Genomic DNA, 25,568 nt, shown 5'->3' on the forward strand with positions numbered 1-25,568 from the left:
TCTAGGAACGGGAATTTGGCGGAGTGGACCAATGAAACGAAAGCATTGCACCAAAGTAGTTAGATAGAGAGCGCAAGGGGCATTTTGTGGCAGTACGGAGATCTCTGATACGATGCATCAAATATCTTAGTGGTAAGTACATTTGAGCTAAATTTCTACGATTTCAGAACGTGTGTTGACAGACTGACAACGGAGCCTGTTTTTAGTGGCTGTCAAACTCTCATTCAAATTCGCGGCTGGTGTTTTTGAGAGCTATCATCCTCAGCCTCCTCCTAGGTGCCAGGCTGTCAACTAGCTAGCTGCTAGCACTGTACAGCAGGCCCATCCTCATCATAGCATGGGAATGAGAACTGTTCATGATAATGTAGCCCAACATTGACAGCATTCGATCAAAAGAAGGCACAAGAAAGAGCAAATCATGTATTTTGGGGCGGAGGGGGTAAACATAGAGGGTCTCGTGTAAATTAGTATTAATGATGTAAGCTTTAAATGATGGAAACTTATTACACCTGCACCACTACACTCTACTCCTTGAATCATCATCATCAACATCAATAATGGACAACGAATACAAAGCAGGCAGCCCATATATCCTTACACAGTGGTTTATAGAATAGTACAGTAGCCCAAAGGTAGTTCTTCTGAAAACGTTCCATGTGTGACCACATACTTTTGGTGGTGAGTAAAAAAACGGTGTGTTTTTGTGTCCTACCAGCCCCAGAATGAGGAGTCATCTGTTTCAGAGACATGGATAAATATGAAAAGGTGAGGAAGATTGGGGAGGGCTCCTTCGGGAAGGCAATTCTCGTCAAATCCAGGGAGGATGCAAAACAGTATGTCATCAAAGAGATTGGCATCTCCCGGGTAAGCTACAGAGAACCGTATATGACATAATCACCATTTAGCCCTACATGATGTTATGGAAATTATATTCCACCCATAATATGATATTATCAATGTCTTCCTTTTCCTCTCCCTTTGTCTCACTTTCTATGGCAGATGTCTAGTAAAGAGAGACAGGAGTCCCGTAAAGAGGTGGCTGTTCTGGCCAATATGAGCCATCCCAACATCGTCCAGTACAAAGAGTCCTTTGAAGGTAAACAACAACCTGTGCACCATGCAGTCCAGTGACCCCAGTTCAGAGGTCAATAGTCAGCAGTGATGGCCAGAATGCCTCTATGCCTATATCAATTTCCTTGAGACTTTAGGGTTGTAATATACAGAGCCCTTCACCTGGGGTGTGATTTCTGATGAAGCAACGTGATGAATCTCAGTTGGTGTGTGAGACTTGGCAGCAGCTTCCAGAAAATAAGTAGATTATCTGCCTGGCTCATTAATGAAACTAGAGCTAGACAGACCTCTCCCTCCTGATTCAATCCTGTAGTGTGTGTTTAACTTCAGCCTGGCCAGGGAGATCTAATAATTAGGTTTGTGTGTCTTCTAGCACAGTGTAACACAGACAGGTTGGTTGAACCAATGCTTTCTCTCTGTGCGTTTTCTAGAGTGTGGATGTCTGTACATCGTAATGGATTACTGTGAGGGAGGAGACCTATTCAAGACGATCAACTCTCAGAAAGGAGTGCAGTTCCCTGAGGAGCAGGTAAAACACAATAGAGGCAGGTGAAAATGCCCCCACCCCACAGACAGATTTTTGTCATGGATGGATGGAGGGCATGAACATGCTTTGACTCTGTCTGTATCTTAATAGATCCTGGATTGGTTGGTGCAGATATGCCTCGCCTTGAAGCATGTACATGACCGTAAGATCCTCCACAGAGACATCAAATCACAGGTAAATAAGAAGTTAGAGACCCTGTCCCCTGAATTTTGAGCATATTGTAGTACACATTACTCATCATACTTATATGGTTTGGAACTTTTAGAACATATTTCTGACCAAAGATGGAACCATACAGCTAGGAGACTTTGGGATTGCCAGGGTGCTGAATAGGTGAGTCATACAACATACTAAAGAATCTATCCTGTGTTTAGTGAAAAAAGGGGCAACTTCTTTGCAATGTTCATCTCCATTTCAGTAACTCCACAATCCTCTTTCTCAGTACTGTGGAGCTAGCCAGGACATGTATCGGGACGCCATACTACCTGTCACCTGAGATTTGTGAAAACAAACCGTACAACAACAAAAGGTAACCTGCACCCATGTCTGGTTGAGGGGGCATTGTCTCATGATGGGATGTGAACTTTTAGGATTCTCTCTTTGTGTATGTCAATATGAGTTTGTACCTACCATTTAAAAGGTGCGGAGTTGAATCACCTTAATTGTACAAATTATTAGTTAATTTGTCACACACACTCAGAATAATGCAGTCATTGAGGTGTATGGTGGCCTCTGCCACCATGATTATGTAATGGCGTCATGTATAGCCTTTATGGAGTCAACTTACTGGCTGGTGTACATCCAGAGTCCTGAGCAGGACACCTGTATTGATTCTAACCTATTTAAATATGCATCATGTAATCTAATCAACCTCAGTTACATGAGTCTGTATTTGTCTTAATGAACTGTAGCATGCAGCCTCACACTACAGCAGCCTATGGTTGTCTTCTTGTTAACAGGAGTGCCTTTCTTTCCACGTTATCTAATGTGTAGAAAAGCATCTTTAGCAATAGTGTATGTGCAATACTGTGTGAGCGAGAATGTAATGTACCAATCCCAGAGAACTTATCCCTCCTCTCTCCATCTGTATGCTCTCTCTCTCTTTCTCTTTCACTCTTCCAGTGATGTTTGGGCCCTGGGGTGTGTCCTGTATGAAATGTGCACGCTAAAGCATGCAGTAAGTATTTGTGTGTGTGTGTGTGTGTGTGTGTGTGTGGTGTGTGTGTGGTGGTGTGTGTGTGGTGTGTGTGTCGCTTATTTAGGTGTTTTTAAGTCAACAGAGTGAACCTGGGGCAGGCACAATACGAACGCTCACTCTCTCCCATATATAATGCATGTGATGCTCTCTGCAGTCAGTTGTGTTTCAGAGTCTTTTTTAATTTAAAACATTTTATTTAACCTTTATTAACCAGGAGGGCACATTGAGATTTAAATATCTTTTTCAAGAGCGTCCTGGCCAAGATAGCAGCACCAAGTAATTACAAAAATTACAGACAGACAACATGAAAACTACAAGTAATCTAGTAAAACATTGATCACAAGAGTATAACAAAATCAAAACAGCAAATTAAAACATTGACAGGGTCAGGGAATCAGTCCAAGATCATTCATCAGTGATTTAAAAATACCAATCAGGACAAGTTCTTCCAGTTTAAAAGTATTTTGTAAGGCGTTCCAAAGACGATGGCGCAGAGTACATAAAAGCCCTTTTACCAAATTCAGTTCGGACATTTGGAACAGTTAGCAGGATAAAGTCCAGCGAACGAAGAGAGTACCCACCACATTTCTGAACAATAAAAATGCCCAAATAAAAAGTAGTAAACCCAAAATAGCTTTATAAAAAATTATACCAGTGACTGAGCCTACGAGTGACTAGAGAAGGCCAGCCAACCCTGGTATACAAAGTGCAGTGGTGCGTAAGGGTTTTGCAGTTTAAAATAAATCTCAAAGTGCCATGGTAAAGGGTGTCAATTGATCTCAACACTGAGTGGAAGCATTCATATATAAATATCCCCATAGTCTAGTAAAGGCATAATGTAGCTGATACTAGCCTCCTTCTGGCTTCAAAAGAAAAACAGGCCTTATTCCTAAAATAAAATCCCAATTTCAGCTTAAATTTTTGTAAGTTGTTGAATATGCAATTTAAAAGAGAGGCCGTCATCAATTAGAATTCAAGATATTATATTGAGGTTACACCTCAATCTCCTTGCCCTGACAGGTAGTAATAGGTGAAAGGTTCAGAGGTCTATTTCTTGCTTTAGAAACACCATTAGTTTGTTTTTGGCAGTATTGAGGCACATAAAGCTTTATGTGCTGATCATATCTGCTGAGTACGTGGTCTGTTTAATTCTAAAAAGGTCTAATAATATTAATTACATTTACATTGAGTTATTAGCAGACAATCTTATCCAGAGCGACAGTCACTTTAAGAATGTTTACATATTCTGCATTACATCTTATATGAATTCTATTCTACTGTATCTAAGTCTATGCCGCTCTGACATTGCTCGCCTAATATTTATATATTCTTAATTCCATTCCTTTACTTTAGATTTGTGTGTATATGTTGTGAAATTGTTAATTGCTTGTTAGATATTACTGCACTGTTGGAGCTAAGAACACAAGCATTTCGCTACACCCGCAATAACATCTGCTAAATAAGTATATGTGACCTATAAAATCTGATTTGATTCAACTTACAGTAGTGAGTGCACACATTTTCAGACTTTTGTACTGGTCCCTTGTGGGAATTGAACCAACAACCCTGGCATTGCAAGCACCATGCTCTACCAACTGAGCCACACAGGACCACTATTCGTAATGTCAGAAGAGGCCATTAGTGTAATCAGTCATTCCCTTTGGTCGTGTCTGGCCTGCTATTTTAGTTATTAAGGAAGAATACCGTGTGTGTTCTCTCTATGTTTGAGGCAGGTAACATGAAGAACCTGGTTCTGAAGATCATCCGGGGCGCGTACCCCCTGTGTCGACCCACTACTCCCAGGACCTACGCTCTCTCATGGGCCAGCTGTTCAGACGCCCGGGAGAGACCCTCTGTCAGCTCTATCCTCGACAACCCTTCCTCTCCCACAGAATCTTCAGGTTCCTCACCCAGAGGTAGGATACCCACACACACACACACACACACACACACACACACACACACACACACACACACACAGGGTCCCAGGGACTATTAGCCCTTTGACAGTATGATACATACACTGTGAATCTAGTCTTTTCAGCACAACAATATGACGTTTGGTTTTCTCCCACTCAGATTATCGCTCAGGAATTCAGCCATAGCTTCCTCCACAAGCAGCCTAAAGCAGGTGTGGCGCAGGCGGCATCAGGTAAACACACACACCACATAAAATGCTAACACATTTGAATGAATACACATGCCTCACTCTTACACCAAGAACCTCAACTTTGTAATATAGTATCTTTCTTACCCTCTCTAGCCAAGCGTCGCGCCCCTGCTCCCATGCCCCTAACCCCAGCCCAGAAGATCACCAAACCAGCCGCCAAATATGGAGTGCCTTTAAATGTCAGGAAAGCCTCAGATGCAGCCATGAAACCTGCCGAGCGGAAACCAGCCGTCAAACACAAGATGGTTAGTACTGGAGGAGAGCCAGTGACGTCTTTCAGCCTTCTCAACAGGATGATCCTATACTGGCCGTGCATCATTTTCTACTGCCCCTCCACTGAGACAGATCTATTCATATTGGTTATGAATGTGTGTTATGAAGATGTCTGTCATGTTACACCTCAGTGGGGCATGTGTGTGTCTGTGTGTCCTCTGAGTCTGAACCCCAGTGTTATATGTTGCTCAGGCCCCCGTCCCCCTCCCAGCAGCACCCCAGAGGAGAGTGAGTCGAGTGGAGGAAGAGAGGAGGAAATATGAGGTAGCTACAACAGAGAGAGCGCCTCCTGTAACCTGAATTAACCCCTGGATCTCTCCCTCCTTTTCTTCCTTCCATTAACCCACCCACATAAAGTTCCCTCCTGACGTACATCCTTTTTTTTCTTCCTCATCATCACTCATCCAAACAGAGTGCAGCCCCCCACTTCTCCTTTTCCAGACAGTTTGAATAGCCCTCCCTCTTCTACACCCCTCTTTCTCCTAACCTGCCTAAAGAGGGCTCTTTTTTCCCCCTCCTTGTATACCTGTTCTATAGCAGTGAACCTCTTGCGTCTTAGTAAGTTCATGGTTTCATGTTGACTATTGTGTTTACACTACAGGAGGGTGCCAGGAAGAAAAGGATGGAGCTGATCGAGAAAGAGAGGAAACAGAGGGAGCAGGTCAGCTGGGTSTCTAGCATTTGATATACTGTATTACATCTGAAATATGAAACTTCAGATTGTTCATCTTTATTTGTTCTTCAGATGTTTCTGTTGAATGCTGGACAGATGAAGAGATATGAGAGGGAAAAGGTGAGTCAAATCGGATGTTATTTGCCACGTGCTTTGTAAACAACAGTGGTAGACTAACAGTGAAATGCTTACTTACGGGCCCTTCACAACAATGCAGAGAGAAAAATAATAGAAAAAATAACAACACAAGGAATAAATACACAATGAGTAACGATAACTTGGCTATATACAGGGAACACCAGTACTCACCAGTACAGAGTCGATGTGCAGGTGTATGATGTAATTGAAGTACACGGGTACATATGGGTAAAGTGACTAGCCAACAGGATATATAATAAGCAGTAGCTGCAGCGTATGTGATGCGTCAAACGAATGCAAAAGGGGGTCAATGCAGAAAGTCTAGGTAGCTATTTGGTTAACTATTTAGCAGTCTTATGACTTGATGATAGAAGCTGTTCAGGGTCCTGTTGGTTCCAGACTTGGTGCATCGGTACTACTTACCATGCGGTAGCAGAGAGAACAGTCTATGACTTGGGTTCCTGGAGTCTTTGACAATTTTTAGGGCCTTCCTTGACAGTGGGGGTAGTATAACCGTAAACAGTAGTTATTTACACTATGTAACGTTATGACATTGCAGTAGTGACGATCAAACTTAAGCATTTAATGTAATGCTCATAGTGACTAGTGAACTTTGACCCCCAGATAAACCGGATCAACCGAGCTCGAGAGCAGGGCTGGAGGCACGTACTGAGCTCTAGTGGAGGCAGCAGTCCAGAGAGGAAGGTACAGAATGACCCCCCCCCCCCCCACCCCCCCTTCATAATCATCATCTACTGTGGTTTCACTTCATTAGTCTCACTACAGTGGAGATGTTTTATCATCAATCAAAGCTTCTCCTCTCTAACTCACTGTCTTATCTGTCACCAGTGTTTTTTAGGAGGTGGTGGTATGATGGCTGGGTTTGCAGCTCCTGTCCCAGAGCCCCTGCTTCCTGCTCCTTGTCCTGCCCAGGGCCCCACCTCAGGCCCTGCCCCGCTCTCCCCTAGCAGGGGCCCGTATGAACACTACCATGCTGCTCTGGACCAGCTGGCCAAACCTCAGCCCAAAGAGGGTGCCAGAGAGGTATTCACAGCAGGAGGAGACACTCCTGTTAGGTGGGTTCAGCCATCATTTCCTTTGGGTAATTTATTGACTCAGGTGACTGATTGATTGATTGTGTTATTTTGTATGTGTAAGGGGTGTGCCAGCTGCTGCCAGCTCAGTGCTGCCCAATGGCCCTGCTCGTCTCCCAGACCCTGATGCGGTGAAGAGAGAGCTACGGAGGCTAGAGCATGTCACCAAACAAACCCATGTTAGCAGGTCCGTGGTTGGTCACAAACCATTCTAGAAAACATTGCTCTGTCTCTGACTGGCAGTAAAGCTTTGCTTGATATTGGATCATATTTATTAGTTACGATATACAACGTTGTATCAATACTAAGTCAATTAAATAACTTCCTCTCCAACTGTCTCCAGGCAACGGGGTCACGCAGCAGCTGAACGGGCCAATCAGGTTCAGGAGTTTCTGCAGCGTAAGAGAGATGCCATGCTGAACAAGGTCCGCGCTGAGGGACAGCTGGTACGTGTTCTCCTTCCTGCCCCTCATTTCTATACTGCTGCTCACTGAACAATGGGATGGCTCTTTAAAGTCTGTTAAGTTCTCACAAAGGATAGCGGGGTTGTTGTATGGTCATGGTTAATAACCAAAGTGTCGATCTGGAATCAAGGTTGAATTGCATGCTTACCGGAGTTTGGACAAAATGCAGCAAATTTTTATACATGTGAAATGTGGTTGAATTGAACGGTGAACAGGGTGCCCGGCAAAACCTGGCAGCCATCTATGGTCGGTMCAGCTACAGCAGGCCCAAACCCAACAAAGAGGAGGAGGTAGGAGCCCAGCTCTCAGCTCTGGATGTCCAGCCGGCCTCACCCCATCTGATCCCTCACTCATAACAACATGCCTGGGTTTGGCTTGCCCTCTTCAGTTGTGTCTGCATGACACTACACTCAGACACATCCCCTTAAAGGAATAATCCACTTAAAAACTATCTTTTGTATTTCGTTCATTAATCGACTGTTTATACAGTCCCAAAATGTTTTGCATGTCAGCAATCAAGTTTTCAAGATGGACTTTCAAAAGCAAGTTGTCACTTGCCACATCATCATGATGCAAAACGCTCTTGAAAACCTGATTGCTGACTTTCTTAATATTTTGGGACTGTATATTTTTTGATTGGATTATTCCTGTAACTCTGCAGTCAAAGTCACCCAGCAGCACCTCCCAGTGTCCGACTCCCTTTACTGCATGTACTGTGTCACCAGGTGTGTGTGTCAAAGCACAAGTGTGATTCAGACCTCATACATTTGGTGCACCAGTAATATTTTTTTTTCTCCCTTTCCATAACATATATTTTTGTGCACATTATATGTTGTCCCTTTTTTTGAGCATTTTTTAAAAATGAAATAAATTAATCTCAAGTAACTACAGTGTTTCCTTTTTAGGTGTTTGAGTAACTCAAGCTTTGTTTTTATATATTGCACCAATATCTTTCTTGCCGTGTCAAGTATGTGGATGACTGATTTTACGTCGGTTCTTACATGTCATTTGTTATAGGAAACCATTTTAGTGGATTATTTTGTCATCAGTTTGTGTATGTTGTATAGCTTTGTGTCATGATGTGTAACCTGTGTGAGTCTGATCCGTGCTGTAGCCTCTTAGCAATATGTGAACTCTTTGTTTTGCGTGTTAGTATAACTTCTGCAGTTATGTTCTCAGGAGTACCTGTCCCGGCTGAGGCAGATCAGGCTACAGAACTTCAATGAGAGACAGCAGATCAAAGCACGCCTCAGAGGAGTGAAGGTATCCTTCCACCCTTTTAGAACACATCAGCATAACATCCTTTTAATCAGCCTCTGAACTTCTGTCATGTTTTGGCATTTTTGTTTGCGGGTAATGGTGACATCATCTGGTTGTTCGGGTGGTCAATCCAGTACGACAGTGATGGCTCAGACAGCAAGGAGTCCTGTGAGGAGACAGAGCTGAGGAGAAAGAAGATTGAAGCCCTGAAGGCCCAAGCGCAGGCCCGTGCTGCTGTGTTGAAGGAGCAGCTAGAGAAAAAGAGGAGAGAGGCCTATGAGAGAGAAAAGAGAGCCTGGGAGGATCACGTAAGTCCCCATACTCCTCAAGCTCATCTGCTACAAATGTACAGCATGTGTAGGATTAAAATCACTAACATTGATTGTGGTGTGTTTTTGTCAGCTTGCAGCTCGAGGCGTGAAGGTTGGCATGGTAGCAGGAGGTGTAGCAGTAGAGCTAGCTCCTCCCCCTCAGCCTGGCCCCTCCCTCCCTGTACAGGACGTTGTAGCTAGAGCCCAGCCTGCATCCAAACCCTCCACCACTGTCATCTCCATGACTTCTGCTCTGAAGGACGTTGGAGCAGTCAGTAAACACTTAAAGCTTTCACAGTTATTTTACTCCATTATTACATTTTTATTACACATGCTTTTTTTCTCCCATTTGTGTCTCCCAGCAGCTTGCGTCTGTGCAGAGCTCTTTTAAAGATGACTTACCTAAAACGGACGTCATTAAGGTGAGTTTGGTCAATAACTTCCAATACAGCACAGTGCTGCTTCACAAAATGACTATTTTACACTGAGGCTAGTTGGTTGCAGTGCCTTTTGGTTTATAGTAAGACAGTGACTATATGTTTGGTTTTATTGGTGATTTCTTCAGAGTGAGAAGAAGGAGATTCTCCGAAGACTGAATCAGAACTTGAAGGCCCAGAGCCCTGAGGAGGAGGTGTCAGCCACACCCCCAGAAGTACTATGCCCCACCCCCCAGCAGAGCCAGCCTATCACAGAGGAGAGACCGTCCTCTGGTGGGGACAGGAAAAAGTGGGAGGCTGTAGCTCCGTCTATTCTCTCTGTAGCTCAGCAGACTCTAGAAGAAACCTGTATCAGAACGACTGGTGAGTTATACCATCTGTCTCCTAGAACCGGACTCTTAAACAGAATCTTGTTCGCTATAGAAAGGACTAGGACCTGTTTGAATTGCTGGATTGACGAGAACCGTGGATCCTTACTCTCACCCTTTTGATTCTGAGCTCCATCTCTCTTGCTCTCCTTCTCCCCAGGCTCTCAGGCTCTGTCTCCAGAGGAGAGACCGTCCTCTGGTGGGGACAGGAAGAAATGGGAGGCTGGATCTCCGTCTATTCTCTCTGTAGCTCAGCAAACCCTAGAGGATACCTGTATCAGGACCGCTGGTGAATAACCTAGATGCATGCATTCCAGCACAATATCTCCTACATCCAGACTATATCTACATGTATACTAATAGATATCTGTTTGTGCATGTTGTAGAACAGACAGTGGGTGAGGTCATTCGGATGGATGTGCTACAGGACGACGCCCCTAGAAAAGCATGGGGGCGGAGCCCGGATTCTCAGGTGCTGAGAGTTCTACAGGAGGCGGAGCTTCAGCCTCTTACCCAGCTGCTGGGGAATGTCAACATCTGTGAAGAGAAACACACTGGCGAGTCCTTAATTTACCCACCAACACACACTTACCATTACCAACCACATTCCGTACAGACTCAACGTCTAAGTACTAATGATTCTGATTGGTTCCCATTCAGACAACGTGAATCAGACGGCTAAGATGGTTGGTGTGAGTGGAACTAAGGAAGTGATGCATTCAGAGGCAAGCCCACCTGCTGTGATGTCTGTCGTTAAGAACACAGAGGTCGAAGTTCAGGAAGAGGGGACGATCTCAGTAGACGTGACGGGTCAGGAGAAGAGGCAGGCTATATTAGAAGAGATGCTAAAGACCCCACCCAAACCGATAGAGATGGAGGGTGAGTGAGTGGGTTACATACTATACAGGTTGTCAGATACTGACACTCTTCATCCAGAGACATGCAGTCAGTGTATTATATAACACCACCTAAATCACTCAGTTAGATGTTCTCTTGTTCTCTCCAGATCCAGCAGACTTGGAGTCAGTGGTCCTGGAGGAGGGCCCAAAGCAGGCCTCAAATTCCCCAGCTGGAGTAGTGCAGGCCTGGGAGAAACGAGCCCTGCCGCTGGGGTGAGGGTTTGCTGGCTCCCCACTGGAGCTGGATTACAGAAATCTAATCCAAGAATAGGTTTAGTTAATCAAGACCTAATGTGATTTTCATTGCCATAAATGAACATTGGATTAAAAACCTGTACCTTTAGACTAATATGTGACTTGAACTGTAATGAAGCTTAGCCATAATATTGAGTGTTTAATTTATGTAACTACATGTATCCTAAAATGTAATCTACGTAATTCCCAGAAGCAATTATAATGAGAGCACCATAAACAATAACTAGTAATGCTGCGCTCAAGTACACAGTTCAAATATGAAATATTTTATGACGTATTTCCTATTCAACAAAACTGTATGAATAAGGCTTGAAATTGCTCATCTGCTTTCTTAATATAGTATAATCAAATTAGAAAACCACTAACTATAAGATTTGTATGTTTAGTGTTCAAGGTCTCTCTTGATCAAAACATCTGCCCCCCACTGCTGTGAACGTCACACAGATCTCTATCTTGGCTTCCAAAACTAATTAGGAACTCATCTATGACAAACAAAGTGAAATTATTTTAGATTAATGGCTATAAATCAACCTCTGAATGTGCTATAGGGATGAAATAACGCTCTCCTGTTGCACTACGATGTAAGGATTGCAGGCAATTGCTTTGTCAGTGGCTGGTACATATGGTTCAGCCAGGAGTTGATGGACAATTGGAAGAGAAAATTAAATGGTAGGAGTGACATCCCAGCTTCAAGTGGTTTCAGATTTCACATCCTAGATTTCACAAAAATATACTGTGTCTGTGGGAACCAGATCGATTTATAATTGAAAATGTCGGTCGGAACTGGTACCAGAACCACGCAGGTCCCCTAAACAGGGGTGTTGACATCTAAGTGGTTTTAAGAAATGTTCATGAAACTCAATTATCAAGAATGATGTCTTGATTTTGTATATCACTCTCCTATTAGGCCACCAGAGGGCAGAGTAACACCAGCAGAAACCAAAGATGTTGGGGAGAAAGCAGAGAAGCAACCTGAATCCTCCGGTAAGCTGAGAGAGACACTTCTAGAACTAAACTGCCTTTGGTGTCCCATACTCACCTCCCTCCCTCCCTCCCTCCCTCTAGGTATAGCACCTGTGTATGAGGAACCTCTGTTTGTGAAGCTGTGCTCCTCGCCGGCCCACCGCCGTACTGCAGCTCTGGTTCTTATGTCAGCCCAGTCGTCCATGGAGGACTCGTCCTCTTCTCTGGCCTCACGCTCACGCTCCGTCTCTCCTCTCCGCTCCAAACACCACAACGCCCTCCTCATCGGCCTCTCCACCGGCCAGTTTGATGCCAACAACCCAAAGGTGAACAACACTTCTCCTCAAGGAGACTGGAGATAAGAACTAAGGAGAATGAATGGATGTGGAATTGCTAAATAATTATGAATAACTAATAACATAATCGCACTGTTATGGTGACCCTGAACATCCTCTTATAATAGAACACAACACAAATAATAAGCATTTTCTCCTTTATAAAATGAACAAACAACATCTTTCAGAGGTGAATGAAATTGTCTGGTTAATTTCTATCAGCCAGTATTTTATATCAATCACATGACAAGATCTGTACTTCCATCTAATATGATCTTTTATTCTGTCCTCTACGGTGATGTTCAGCTGTGGTAGATGTTTAGGAAATGTACTCTGACCATTCGGCCTGTGCCTGGTGAAATGTGGAGGTTCTGTAGTATTTTTAGGTTTTGATTCAGTCTTTATTAATGAAGGGCTTTGGAATGGAGCCAGTCATATTAATCACATGGTCTGGAAGAAGGCATGATGAGAGAGACTATTTATCTTTCATAACATCCATCAGGGACGGAGGAGAGAGGTGCAGAGAGAGAGACAGGCGAAGCTCCCTGTTGTTTTTTGTAGGGATGGGTGTGTCAGAGTTCCAACTTTGATCCGTGTGTGTACTCTGGTCCAGCTTTGAGCCCTGCATGTATGTGTTTTCAGCGATGGCTCTCCCTGGACAAAGCATTATTAATGCAATTCTTCCACATCCCTGATGTGTCATCATACCAGAGGCCACTCCACTGGCCAGCCTCACGCATGTACACACACCTGGCACACATGTCCTCGAACATGCTCCAACTGACACCTCAACTGGCCCCAGGTTAAAGGCATTTTTCACATACTACAATTTGATTAATTTCCTTGATCTTCTGGGCACCTGACCTGCACTACAACTTATTTATGGCAACAAAAAAACTAATCCTGGTGCAAACTTTAAAAAAAAGTAAAGTTGGTGCTAAAAATATGCATCTGTAATATTTATTTAGTCATGGTGGGTGTGTGACCGGTGCTTTACTGTTTGTCCTCAGATGCTGCGTACCTGCTCTCTACCAGACCTCAGCAGACTGTTCAGCTCTCTACAAGACGCAGGAGGGGCCAACGGGGCGGTTGCCCCTGACAACGACAACAATCTGGATATAGAGGACATGGAGGAAGAGGATGAAGAAGAGGCCAAAGAGGATGAACAATCAGAGACTGAAGAGTAAGACACTAATTGCACTACACATGCGCACACACACACAATGAGTATATGTATAATACATAGAAACCCAATTTCACTTCTCTGTGTTTTGTGGAACATGCTTTGTGCAGTTTGAAAACATGACATGCTATGAGTACTATGAGCTGTGTTCTCTCAGTGTGTATGAGGATGATGACTTGAGGGAGCTAAGGGCCTCCATGGAGAGACTCCTGCAGGAGGAGCGCAGCGAGGAAGATGAGGGGGGATCTGGCTCTAACTCTGGTAGTCCTCCAGAGGAAGAGGGAGGCGATGGCTTTAACGGCAACCCTGCTGAGGATGAAGATGATGAGGAGGAGCTGAACGGGATGGCTGTGGATGAGGAGGAGGGTTCTAATGGGAGTCCAGGTGATGAAGAGGCAGGACACACACTCACCAACGGACTGGAAGAAGAGGAGCACCACAGCAGTGAGAGCCAGCTCAATGAAGAATGGCAATCGGGTACATTAGTAATCCTTCCTTCATGCACAATACTGTAGCTACAATGCATGCAGCCAGAAGCAGATTGTCAATAGGATTGTGTGTGAACAACAGATGACAGTGGTGAGGAGGAGGACGGTGCGGCTGAACAGAAGGACAGCATATTCAGCCGTCTGGAGGAGCTGCGGTTTAACCTGGAGCAGGAGATTGGCTTTGAGAACTTTATAGAGGCCTACAACAAGATCAAGGTATGGATGGGACCTGCTTACCCTCTAGAAGTCATTCATTATCTATCATACAGCAATTACACATGGTCATTGAATTTTCATGATGTCATTGTACCATTTAAAGGCAATTCATGAAGATGAGGATGAGAACATCGACATGGGCCCCGACATGGTACTGAACATCCTGGGGACTGAGCACCAGCACCTGTACCCCAACATCCTTCACCTGGTCATGGCTGATGGAGCCTACCAAGAGGGTTAGTATCAGAGTCCTTGTTTTTCTCTCTCTCTGTGTGTGTGTGTGTATCCCACCTTCTCTTATTCCCCCTTTGTTTTGATGGATCTCTTTTCCCTCATGTTTAAATCACGGTCCCATACGTGTTTTTCTATTAATTGTTGTGTTCAGCCAGTGTGCTGATTCCCTCTTAAACAGGTTTTCCCAGAGCGCTAGACTGCGTGAGCGAGCCAATAAACCCTTTAATCTAATCTACCCAATCCTATTCTCCCCTCACGCCCCACGGGCTCTACTCAGTCACTTAGGGACTATGTCGACGTGAAACACACCCTAAAGACTGTCTGTCTGTCTCCCCCTCACTCCCCCGCCTCACCCCTGTGCCAAGTCAGCTGTCAGACTCTGGGAGAAGGGAGGGGAGAGGGAGTGTTTCATTTGTGTCTGATGGAACAGAACGGAACTCCCCCAGGATATGAGAGCAGAGGCTTCAGACGGCTCTCAAGCTCTCTCTGGACTATCTCTATGCTTTCTCTTTGTTGTGTTCTCTCGAACACTTGTCTTTCTCTCCCTCCTTACCACTTTATTCTGTCTAGATGACCAGTACTGGTCTGTTTGTCTCTAACAGCCTTGCTCCCTCCCTTTCGAACCATTTTTATTTGATCTGATGTGTGACTCAAGCCCTTCCATTTAGGCAGAGAGGGTCATGTTAATGGAACCAGGCAGGATACTTTCTCTCTGTGAAGCTGAAGGCTTCTGATTTCAAACTCTTTTTACTCTGCTGCTTGAAGTCTGTCTGTAATGGGAATTAGTCTAACTTGTCGCTGAAGATTAGAGCCTCCATTGATTCTTAAAGGGTTACGTGTCTGAATGGAGTGTGTTTGACTGTTGGGCCTAAGGGGGTGATCCTGCTGAATGTTGTGTTATGGTCGTTTTGTCTTGTAGGGTGCCAGATTCACACCTTTATAGTGTTCAGGGTTTAAGGTCACTGACTTGGGATAATGGAAATGTGAATTTAGTAATAAAGACTGCAAAAGTGATGTGCTCAGCTTTTCACCCATCACCTCAGATTTAAGAAAGCTGATTTGACCTGGGGGCTCTGAGTGTACTCAGCCACTCTCTCATGCTACAGCCTATCTAATGACTCATTGGTTTTAACATGCATCTTCCCATCTCTCTCTCTCTCTCTCTCCATCCCTTCTTCATCTTTTAGATAATGATGAATAGGGGATATGCGTCCAAGCCGCTGGCAGCTTCTGACAATCTGCTAGCCATCTGATGTCTTCCCAAGGTGCACTGCATGTGGTAGACGACTCTCTGCGTGGAGGGTTGGGGCCATAGATGGATCTGGGAGGGGTTGAAGCCAGGCTCTGGCACAGTTGCATGATTGAATAGGCTATCTAGTACACTGATGTCTGTATTTCCTACTTCCACTTCAAACACCTGACTCACTCTTTTTTAACTTCATGTTCATATGAAAGTGCATTATCAAGTAATACTTTCTGGTAACCAAAGTTAAATGGAAGGTTTCGTCAAACATAAATCTGTCTGTATCTGTTGGAATATATTCATGGACCAGCACCATATTAAATGGTCAATTTAAAGGTCAAACAGGTGATTGTACATTTGATATTCCCAATGCTGGGGTTAGGACCACCCGGTCACCATCCTCACAATACAAACCAGGTCAACTTCTATAAACATGCAAAACATATTTTCCATAAAAACCTGTTGGACCTCTTTTTTTTTTATTACTTTTTCATACAGCTAAATGTTATCTAATGCATTTTCACATTTCTTACCTGTTCCGTTAACCCAAAAATATGTGTTCAGCTCAAAAGGAAGATGACTTTTTGTTTAAGGATGTTGGCATGGTAGCAGCTGCAAGGGACTGCTACTTGTTGGCTTTATGTCAAGTCAGATTGTTACTCTGTTAAGAGAATTGTAAAGATATAAATTACTGGTAATGATATCGATTTTAAAGCGTTATTCTTATTTGATAATAAAGGAAATATTGTAAATAAATGCTTTTTTCTAATCTTTGTTTTGATTTAAGTCATGTTTGGTGTTTTACTGTATGTATTTTTGCATGTGTGCGTGTCTGTGTATGATGACTCTGCATAGATCCATTACACTGAAGAAGGACTAACAGCAGGGTTACATTTCAGACTGCTGCGTTTTCAAAAACCTTCCTTTTATTGTGCTTTTCTCAGAAGTGTGTGTGTGGTGGCTGGTGATAATTGTAGCTCTTGCACAATCAAACTTTGCCAGCCACTGTATGAAGGATCGCTATGTTGTAATACTGCATGTGGTGAGCCCTACATCTCTACAGGCAACTCTCTGGGGGTTGACTCACTGAAGGGGGCAGGAGGGGCCTGTGTGGCCCTGTGTTGTCCTGTCCATCAGGAACCACTGTTCAGCTGCGATCATACAACAGTGGGAGAATCCTACTGTGGATTTCCCCTGACCCAAGGCATACTAAATGACAAAATTCGAATAACAAATATTCTCAGACCACAGGGACCACTATAGTCCCTGTGCCCAAGAAAGTGAAGGTATCCTGCCTAAATGACTACCGCCCGCAGCACTCACGTTGGTAGCAATGAAGTGCTTTGAAAGGCTGGTCATGGCTCACATCAATACCATCATTCCAGAAACCCTAGACCAGCTCCAATATGCATACCGCCTCAACAGATCCACAGATGATGCAATCTCAATCGCACTCCACACTGCCCTTTCGCAACCTGGACAAAAGGAACACCTATGTGAGAATGCTGTTCATTAACTACAGCTCAGCGTTCAACACCATAGTGCCCACAAAGCTCATCACTAAGCTAAGGAGCCTGGGACTAAACACCTCCCTCTGCAACTGGATCCTGGACTTCCTGAYGGGCCGCCCCCCAGGTGGTAAGGGTAGGCAACAACACATCTGCCACGCAGATCCTCAACACGGGGGCCCCTCTGGTGCGTGCTTAGTCCCCTCCTGTACTCCCTGTTCACTTACGACTGCGTGGCCAAGCACGACTCCAACACCATTAAGTTTGYKGATGACACAACGCCTGATCACGACAACGATGAGACAGCCTATATGGAGGTCAGAGATGTGGCATTGTGGTGCCAGGACAACAACCTCTCCCTCAACATGAGCAAGACAAAGGAGATGATCGAGGACTACAGTAATGACCCAAATTCACATCGACGGGGCTGTAGTGGAGCGCGTCGAGAGTTTAAAGTGTCCACATCACCAGCAAACTATCATGGTCCAAACACCAAGAAAGTGAAGAGGGCACGAAAATGCCTTTTCCCCCCCAGGAGACTGAAAAGAGTTGGCATGGGTCCCCAGATCCTGAAAAAGTTTTACAGCTGCACCATCGAGAGCATCCTGACCGGTTGCATCACCACCTGGTATGGCAACTGCTCGGCCTCCAACAGTAAGGCGCTACAGAGGGTAGTGCGTACCGCCCAAGCTACCTGACATCCAGGTCCTATATACTAGGCGGTGTTAGAGGAAGGTCAAAAAAAATTCTAAGTCTCCAGTCACCCAAGTCATAGACTGTTCTCTCTGCAACAGCACGGCACACGGTACCGGAGAAGCAAGTCTAAGTCCAAAAGGCTCCTTAACAGCTTCTACCACCAAGCCATAAGACTGCTAAACAATTAATCAAATGACCACCCGGACAATTTTTTTTTTTAACACTGCTGCTTCACGCTGTTTATTATCTATGTATAGTCACTTCATCTCTACCTACATGTACAAGTTACCTTGACTAACCTTTACCCCCGCACATTGACTCGGTACCAGTCGCCCCTGTATATAGCCTCATTGTTATTTTATTGGATTTTTTAAAAACTTTTGTTTATTTAGTAAATATTTTCTTAACTTTATTTTCTTAAAACTGCATTGTTGGTTTAGGGCTTGTAAGGATTATTTTGTMTTTTATTAGGATCCCCATTATCTAACGCCGTAACACTATCTAATCTTCCTGGGGTCCAACACCAATTAACAAGACATTACTAACAACCACAAATCAAGACTTCACAAACATTCAACAAGTAGACAATACAGACAATTAAAATACCTGACAGGAAACACATTTAACATTCAGTTGATGCTTTCTATTTCCTGTCCAGTCATATAGTCTATCGCATTAGATGTTCTTTTATTATATCTTTCTTTCCTGCAGATGACCATATAACTGGACAGTACTCTAAGTGTGATAGGACCAGGGATTGAATCACCTGATTCAGTGTGCTAGATGTTACATAATCTCAACATTTTCTTGTAACAGCATCTTAATAACAATATTATCTTTGTGTTCTGACCATGATAAAGCTGCGTCCAACATGACACCTAGTAGTTTTTTTTTAGTTTTTTTACTTGCTCTACATGCGTTCTCTTCATCGACAAATTCAATTGGGGATCATCAGCAAGCATATATCTTGAACCAAATACAATACATTTCGTTTTAGAAATGTTCAACACCAATTTGTTCATATCAACCCACTCAGACACCATTCTTAGTTCACTGCTTAGTACATCTGTTAGCTCATTACATTCTGATGCTGAGCTATACATTGTGGACTCATCAGCATACATGACCACTCTTGCTTTGTTCATTACTGAAGATAATCATTAGTAAAGATAGAGTAGAGAAGTGGGCCTAGGCAACTTCCTTGAGGCACACCACAGTGTATATCTTCACTGTTTGAAAATCTAACATTAAACAACTATTTTTGCCTCCTTCTGGATAGATCGCTTTCCATCCAGGATAGAGCTGCAGACTTAAAACCATAACATTTGAGTTTACCTAGTAACATTTTGTAACGGATCTCCTCTTCGTCTGAGGAGGAGTAGGAAGGATCGGACCAATGTGCAGCGTGGTAAGTGTTCGTCATTTTATTAAAATGCACTGAACACTAAACCACAAAATAAACAAACAAAGACAGAAAAGAACAACTAATACAAAGACAGAAAACAACTACCCACAAATCATAGTAGGAAAACAGGCTACCTAAGTATGGCTCCCAATCAGAGACAACGATAGACAGCTGCCTCTGATTGGGAACCACACCAGGCCAAACACAACAACATAGAAAAAGAACATAGACTGCCCACCCCAACTCACACCCTGACCAAACTAAAATAGAGACATAAAAAAGGAACTAAGGTCAGGACGTGACACAGTTCATGATCAAAAGCAGCACTGAAATCTAGCAACACTGCACCAACTAAGTTCCAACTATTAACCAATCATCTGTCATTTGTGCTAAGGCCGTACTCGTAGAATGCCCTTCTTTGTATGCATGCTAGAAATCCGTTTTCAGACCATTACATGAGAAATAATCCTTGATCTGTACAGATACAATTTTTTCCAATAATTGACTTAACACAGGCAGCTAGCAAGACGACTATTAGGACCAGTGAATGCAGATGTTTTATCCTTGGGTAGTGGAATAACCTTTGACTCTTTCCAGACTTCTGGGCACACCTCATACATCAAGCACTTATTAAAAATATGAGCGATTGGGGTAGATATTTAGTTAGCTGTAACTCTAAGCAATTTGGCGTCAAGATTATCTGTACCAGGTGACTTGTCATCCGAAAGAGACAACAGTGTCCTTTCTACCTTTCTACCTCTACCCTTTCTCCTTGATGAAATTCAAACATGCATTGCCTCTCCTTCATGATACAATCTTTTATAAGGTTATATGACATGGAGCCATCAGTTGGAATCATAGCATTCCTCAATTTGTCAACTTTGACTGGAAAATATTCATTAAAGTAGTTTGCGATGTCATGTGGTTTTGTAATAAATATACCCTCTGATTCAGCAAAAGAGGCAGACGTTCGAATTCCTACCCATAATAGTGTTCAACGTTCTCCACAGTTTTTTCCCATCACCCTTTACTTCATCAATTTTGTGCTGATATAATCCCTTCTTCTTTCCCTTGTTTAGCTTGGTCACAAGATTTCTTAATTTACAAAAACTTTGCTTACCAAACAGAGTGCCAGATTTATCTGCTACTTTTTTGGCATCATAACGTTGAATCATTACATTTCTCAGCTCATCATCAATCCATGGGGCACCGTTTGACCTCACAGTGCATTTCCTTAAAGGGGTATGCTTATCAGCTATACTCATAAATTATTTCAAAAAGAAACTTATTGCCATTTCAGGATCGTCCTTACTACACACCTCTAACCATTGCACATTCTTAATCTCATCCACAAATGAGTCCTGATTGAACCCTCTGTAGGACCTTGGGTAGATTACCTTCGGGCCAGCCTTTGATATTTTAGTTTTCCTAGTGAGTGCAACCAAGTTATGATCACTGCAACCTAGTGCCACTGATTCAGCTTTAGAACAATGTTCTAACTCCTTGGGAGGGAGGGTGAACAAATCAGTTTGTCATACCTTAGATATGCTATGTCACCTCGTTTTCTTGCAGCCTTTATAGCTGGTATTAGTTCCTTTCTTCTTTGACGGACTGCATCTGAGAAATCCTCATTGATGAAGACGAAGGACCCTTTAAGGCGTTTGGCTGGTTCAAGAACTGCAAGCTTATCCTTGAACCTGAGAAATTTCACTACAATTGGCCTGGGTCTGGTTCCATTGGCACCACCATTGGCACCACCATTGGCACCACCACGCCCCCTGGTTTCCCAGACCGGAGAGCACATTCCAGCTCAACCTGTTGATCCAATTGTAGCTCCTCAGAAAACAGCTTTCGAACTTTGTCCTCTGATTCAGCCCATGTCTCACTTTGGCTCTCCTGGATACCATCTATTACAAGATTATTTCTCCTSGATTGTCCATCCAGGTAATCAGCCTTCACAGACATGTTCTGGAGGCCCTCCCTGTCACGCCCTGACCGTAGAGAGCTTTTTATGTCTCTATTTTGGTTTGGTCAGGGTGTGATTTGGGTGGGCATTCTATGTTCCTTTTTCTATGATTTGTATTTCTGTGTGTTTGGCCGGGTGTGGTTTTCAATCAGAGGCAGCTGTCTATCGTTGTCTCTGATTGAGAACCATACTTAGGTTGCCKTTTCCCACCTGTATTTGTGGGTAGTTGTCTATGTGTAGTTGCATGTCAACACTCGGTTTAAATAGCGGCACGTTCGGTTTGTTTAGTCGTTTATTAAAGAAGTATGTATTCAAATCACGCTGCGCCTTGGTCTCATCGTTATGACGAACGTGACACTCCCTGACTGTGGAGATTTCATTCTGCGTAGAGGAACAGTTTCTGGGAAGTGTATCCTGTGTGGTCTTCAATACATCCACATCCAGTAATTGTAATTACTTCGCCACTATGGCCTATTTATTGCCTTACCACCTCACGCCATTTGCACACACTGTGTGTATATATATACTTTTTTTATATTGTGTTATTGACTGTACGTTTGTTTACTCTGTGTTGTTTGTGTCGCACTGCTTTGCTTTATCTTGGCCAGGTCGCAGTTGTTATTGAGAAATTGTTCTCAACTGGCCTACCTGGTTAAATAAAGGTGAAAAATAAAATAAAATCCTTCTGTGCGAACTGAAGGTTTGTTTTAATGTCTTGTACTTGTTTAATCAGGTCGTCCAGCCGTTTGTTGGTAGACTCCATGATCATTTGTATGAAGCTTTTAAAGTTAYTTTCTTGCTGGTGTATCATTTCCTTGTAGAAAACTTTCTGCTTCTCCAAGGGTTCACGTACCTGCCCAGCAGAGATGTGATCCTCATCTTTTTTCAGAGGCATGATAGTGCTAATAGTAGGACGAGCCCACTATTCACTCTGTGAAATGAGAGACACCGGCAGTAGAAAACTCTTGAAATCGGTAGTCCTAAAACCGAGACAAATAGAAGTGCGGTCCTAGCCACAAGGGCTAACTGCTTAGCGTGCTTGGTATCCGGCAATAGTAGACTAGGTTGCCTAGTTTGATAGCTAACAGCTAGGCTAGCTGCCTAGCTGTAGTACCACCTTGTTTGAGCAAGGATCCCGGGACATATATCAGCGGTCCCAGCATTAACGCTAACTGCGTCCTGGGATCCAGATATGAATAGGAAAACTATTTTAAACTTTTATTAGCTAACTAGGTAGTTTGTATTCAGCGTATGTGACAAATAACATTTTATTTGAAATAACAATATGCGACAGTTATGTTTCACAGGGAAATTAAATTAGATGGTTGTGGGATGTGGTTAGTGTCTCGGAAAGACATGAAGTAAATGATGGAAATTAAGGAGACAATATACATTATGCTGCCTCAGTCACTCCCCATAGTTTATGTTTCTACGTGCTTTTGAGATGATACTAGCCCCTTTATAGTCCTTTAAAAATAAGGATGCCTCGTCTATTCTATACAGTGGATTTAAAGCCCTCTTCCTAGCTCATGTTCTACACCCTATAATGATGTGAGTTATCTGTGTATCACAGAGCTAGAATGTGCATGGTCTTCCCTCCCCACTACTCCTCTAAAATTGCTTTATTCCAGTCCCAGTAGTGTGAAGTTGCTATAGATTAGTGTTTCAACCAGCACATTCAATATATATGCTGTTATGTTTATTTGTTTGTCATTCAATTTCTAATTTACGAATTTCATTTCAAGTCTGCTATCTGAATTGCATTAGGTGGTCGTTGTATCTTCCCAAGTGTATCACATTCCACAAGCTGAAGTGGCAAATAAATGTCTGTGCCTGTTAATTTGCCAAATATACCAACAAATTATTGGATAATTGCAGAAGGGTGGATTGCTGAAGGAGGTAATTTCAGGGTTTATTGTGGCGCATACATGATGGGAATATCAACGCTTATCATTCTGCAGTGTCTATTTGATAAGTGTGTGTGTCTGATTTTCTGAAAAGAATTCCATCCACATTCACACCCACCTTGATATCTCTTTATCTAAACAAATGTATATTCAGCTTACAGACTGTTTTGTGTATGTCTAGGATTCTGCAATATTAATTTGTTCGTTTTATGTCTAGAATTGAATTCATATCTATTCTGTGCATGTCTGTCGTGTACAGCCTTCAAATGCAGAATTTGTATTGCTTGAAGTCCAGCCAACACCTGCTGTAATTTTACCCCCAGCTCTTATGTCAATAAACCTGTGAATTATTAATGTCTGATTTCACAGAATTACAGAAGTCAGAGGCATGAAAGAGGGGCTCTAAAGCCCTGATGATAACCGGACTGGAGTCCTGTCCCGGGCCTCAACAGCTCCACTAACTACACTACAATTTCTACTATTAGAGCAAACTCGATCTCCATATTAGAGGGAATTCTACTGTCTACAAATTCCACTATTACAGTGGTCAGTTATTTTGTTGGTACTACCACAACCCTAATTTCTTAGATTTATGAGAGCAAAAAGACATCAAATGGATATCATTAGTAGGTTTCTGTCCCATATTTTTCACACCCTGGCCTTAGTTATCTTTGTTTTCTTTATTATTTTAGTTAGGTCAGGGTGTGACATGGGGGATGTTTGTGTGTTTTTGTCTAGTCGAGGGTGTTTGTAGTGTCTAGGGGGTTTTGGTAGAGTTTATGGGGTTGTGTTCAGTGTAGGTGTCTAGGTATGTCTATGGTTGCCTGAGTGGTTCTCAATCAGAGACAGCTGTCTATCGTTGTCTCTGATTGGGAGCCATATTTAAGGCAGCCATAGGCATTAGACAGGTTGTGGGTAATTGTCTATGTTTGACGTTAGTAGCTTGTGTATGCACTTTCGTTTATAGCGTCACGGTCGTTTTTTGTTGTTGTTTAGTTTGTATTAGTGTTCGTGTTTGTTTCTTCATTAAAAAGAGAAGATGTATCTATATCACGCTGCGCCTTGGTCCACTCTTTCACCTCAAGACGATTGTGACAATATTCTCCTATCCCATAATTGACAGTATCACTGGGGTGAAGTTAATTGATTTCTTGGTTGAATTACTTGGCTTTCAGAGGATAAGCTACTACACTGACACACATACAGTGCCGTGAAAAGTATTTGCCCCCTTTCTGATTTTCCCCCACTGGAATGCAGTGTTTGGTTTTTGCCAGACATAATGGGACCCATCTCGTTCACAAAGTTGACTCAAGCTTGCCAAAAAGCACCTGGATGGTCATCAAGACTCTTGGAAGAATGTCCTATGGACAGATGAGTCAAAAGTATAACTTTTTGCATGACATGGGTCCCATTATGCCTGGCGAAAACAAAACTCTGCATTCCACAGTAAGAACCTTATACCAACGGTCAAGTATGGTGGTGGGAGTGTGATGGTTTGGGGATGCTTTGCTGCGACTTGCCTTAATAGAAGTAACCATGACTTCTGCTCTGTATCAGAGAATTCTACAGGATAATGTCAGGCCATCCGTCTGTGAGCTGAAGCTGAAGCGCAGCTGGGTCATGCAGCAAGACAATGATCCAAAACACACATTCAAGTCTACATGAAAATTACTAAAAAGCAACAAATTTGATGTTTTGGAATGGCTTAGTCAAAGTCCAGACCTAATCTCAATTGAAATGTTGTGTGTGGCAGGACTTGAAACGAGCAGTTCATGCTTGAAAACCCACAAATGCCACTGAATTAAAGCAGTTTTGCATGGAGGAGTGAGCCAAAATTCCTCCACAGCGACGTGAGAGACTGATCAACAACTACAGGAAGTGTTTGGTTGGAGTCATTGCAGCTAAAGGTGGCACAACCAGTTATTAGGTGTAAGGGGGCAATTACTTTTTCACACAGGGGCATTGGGTGTTGCATGACTTAGTTTATGAAATAAATTAAATAAGTAGGTAACTTGTGTTATTTGTTCACTCAGGTTCCCTTTATCTAATATTAGGTTTTGGTTGAAGATTCAGTATCAAAAATATGCAAAGGAGAGAAAATTAGATAGGGGGCAAATACTTTTTCACAACACTGTACATGTTCACACACACATTCAGCATTCATTGACATTCAGCTCTGGTCCCAAATCTAATTTGAATGTTTTTGCCCCAGGATGTAGTATTAAGTTAGAATGTTTTATCAGGGGAATACACGTGGAGAACTCTT

The 25,568-nt window shown here is 43.1% G+C and overlaps 1 protein-coding gene across 1 annotated transcript; it reads left to right on the forward strand.

The window, feature by feature from the left end:
* Positions 1-35: 35 nt before the first annotated feature.
* On the forward strand, positions 36-16,593 carry LOC111975637 (serine/threonine-protein kinase Nek1-like). The gene is given in 38 exon segments (XM_070447625.1): positions 36-132; positions 716-864; positions 1,000-1,096; positions 1,503-1,600; positions 1,709-1,792; positions 1,884-1,951; positions 2,061-2,147; positions 2,741-2,795; positions 4,540-4,588; positions 4,591-4,654; positions 4,656-4,687; positions 4,690-4,728; positions 4,891-4,968; positions 5,080-5,231; positions 5,452-5,523; positions 5,861-5,920; positions 6,005-6,052; positions 6,695-6,775; positions 6,920-7,146; positions 7,229-7,351; positions 7,508-7,610; positions 7,844-7,918; positions 8,808-8,891; positions 9,023-9,196; positions 9,291-9,470; positions 9,562-9,621; positions 9,765-9,999; positions 10,165-10,293; positions 10,391-10,561; positions 10,665-10,883; positions 11,011-11,116; positions 12,066-12,142; positions 12,224-12,447; positions 13,467-13,639; positions 13,797-14,116; positions 14,210-14,343; positions 14,447-14,579; positions 15,765-16,593. Coding segments are annotated over 37 exon segments (4,242 nt in total). The 5' UTR covers positions 36-132; positions 716-747; the 3' UTR covers positions 15,779-16,593.
* Positions 16,594-25,568: the final 8,975 nt, after the last annotated feature.

Source organism: Salvelinus sp. IW2-2015, linkage group LG16 (genome assembly GCF_002910315.2).
Source record: "Salvelinus sp. IW2-2015 linkage group LG16, ASM291031v2, whole genome shotgun sequence".
Lineage (NCBI taxonomy): Eukaryota > Metazoa > Chordata > Actinopteri > Salmoniformes > Salmonidae > Salvelinus > Salvelinus sp. IW2-2015.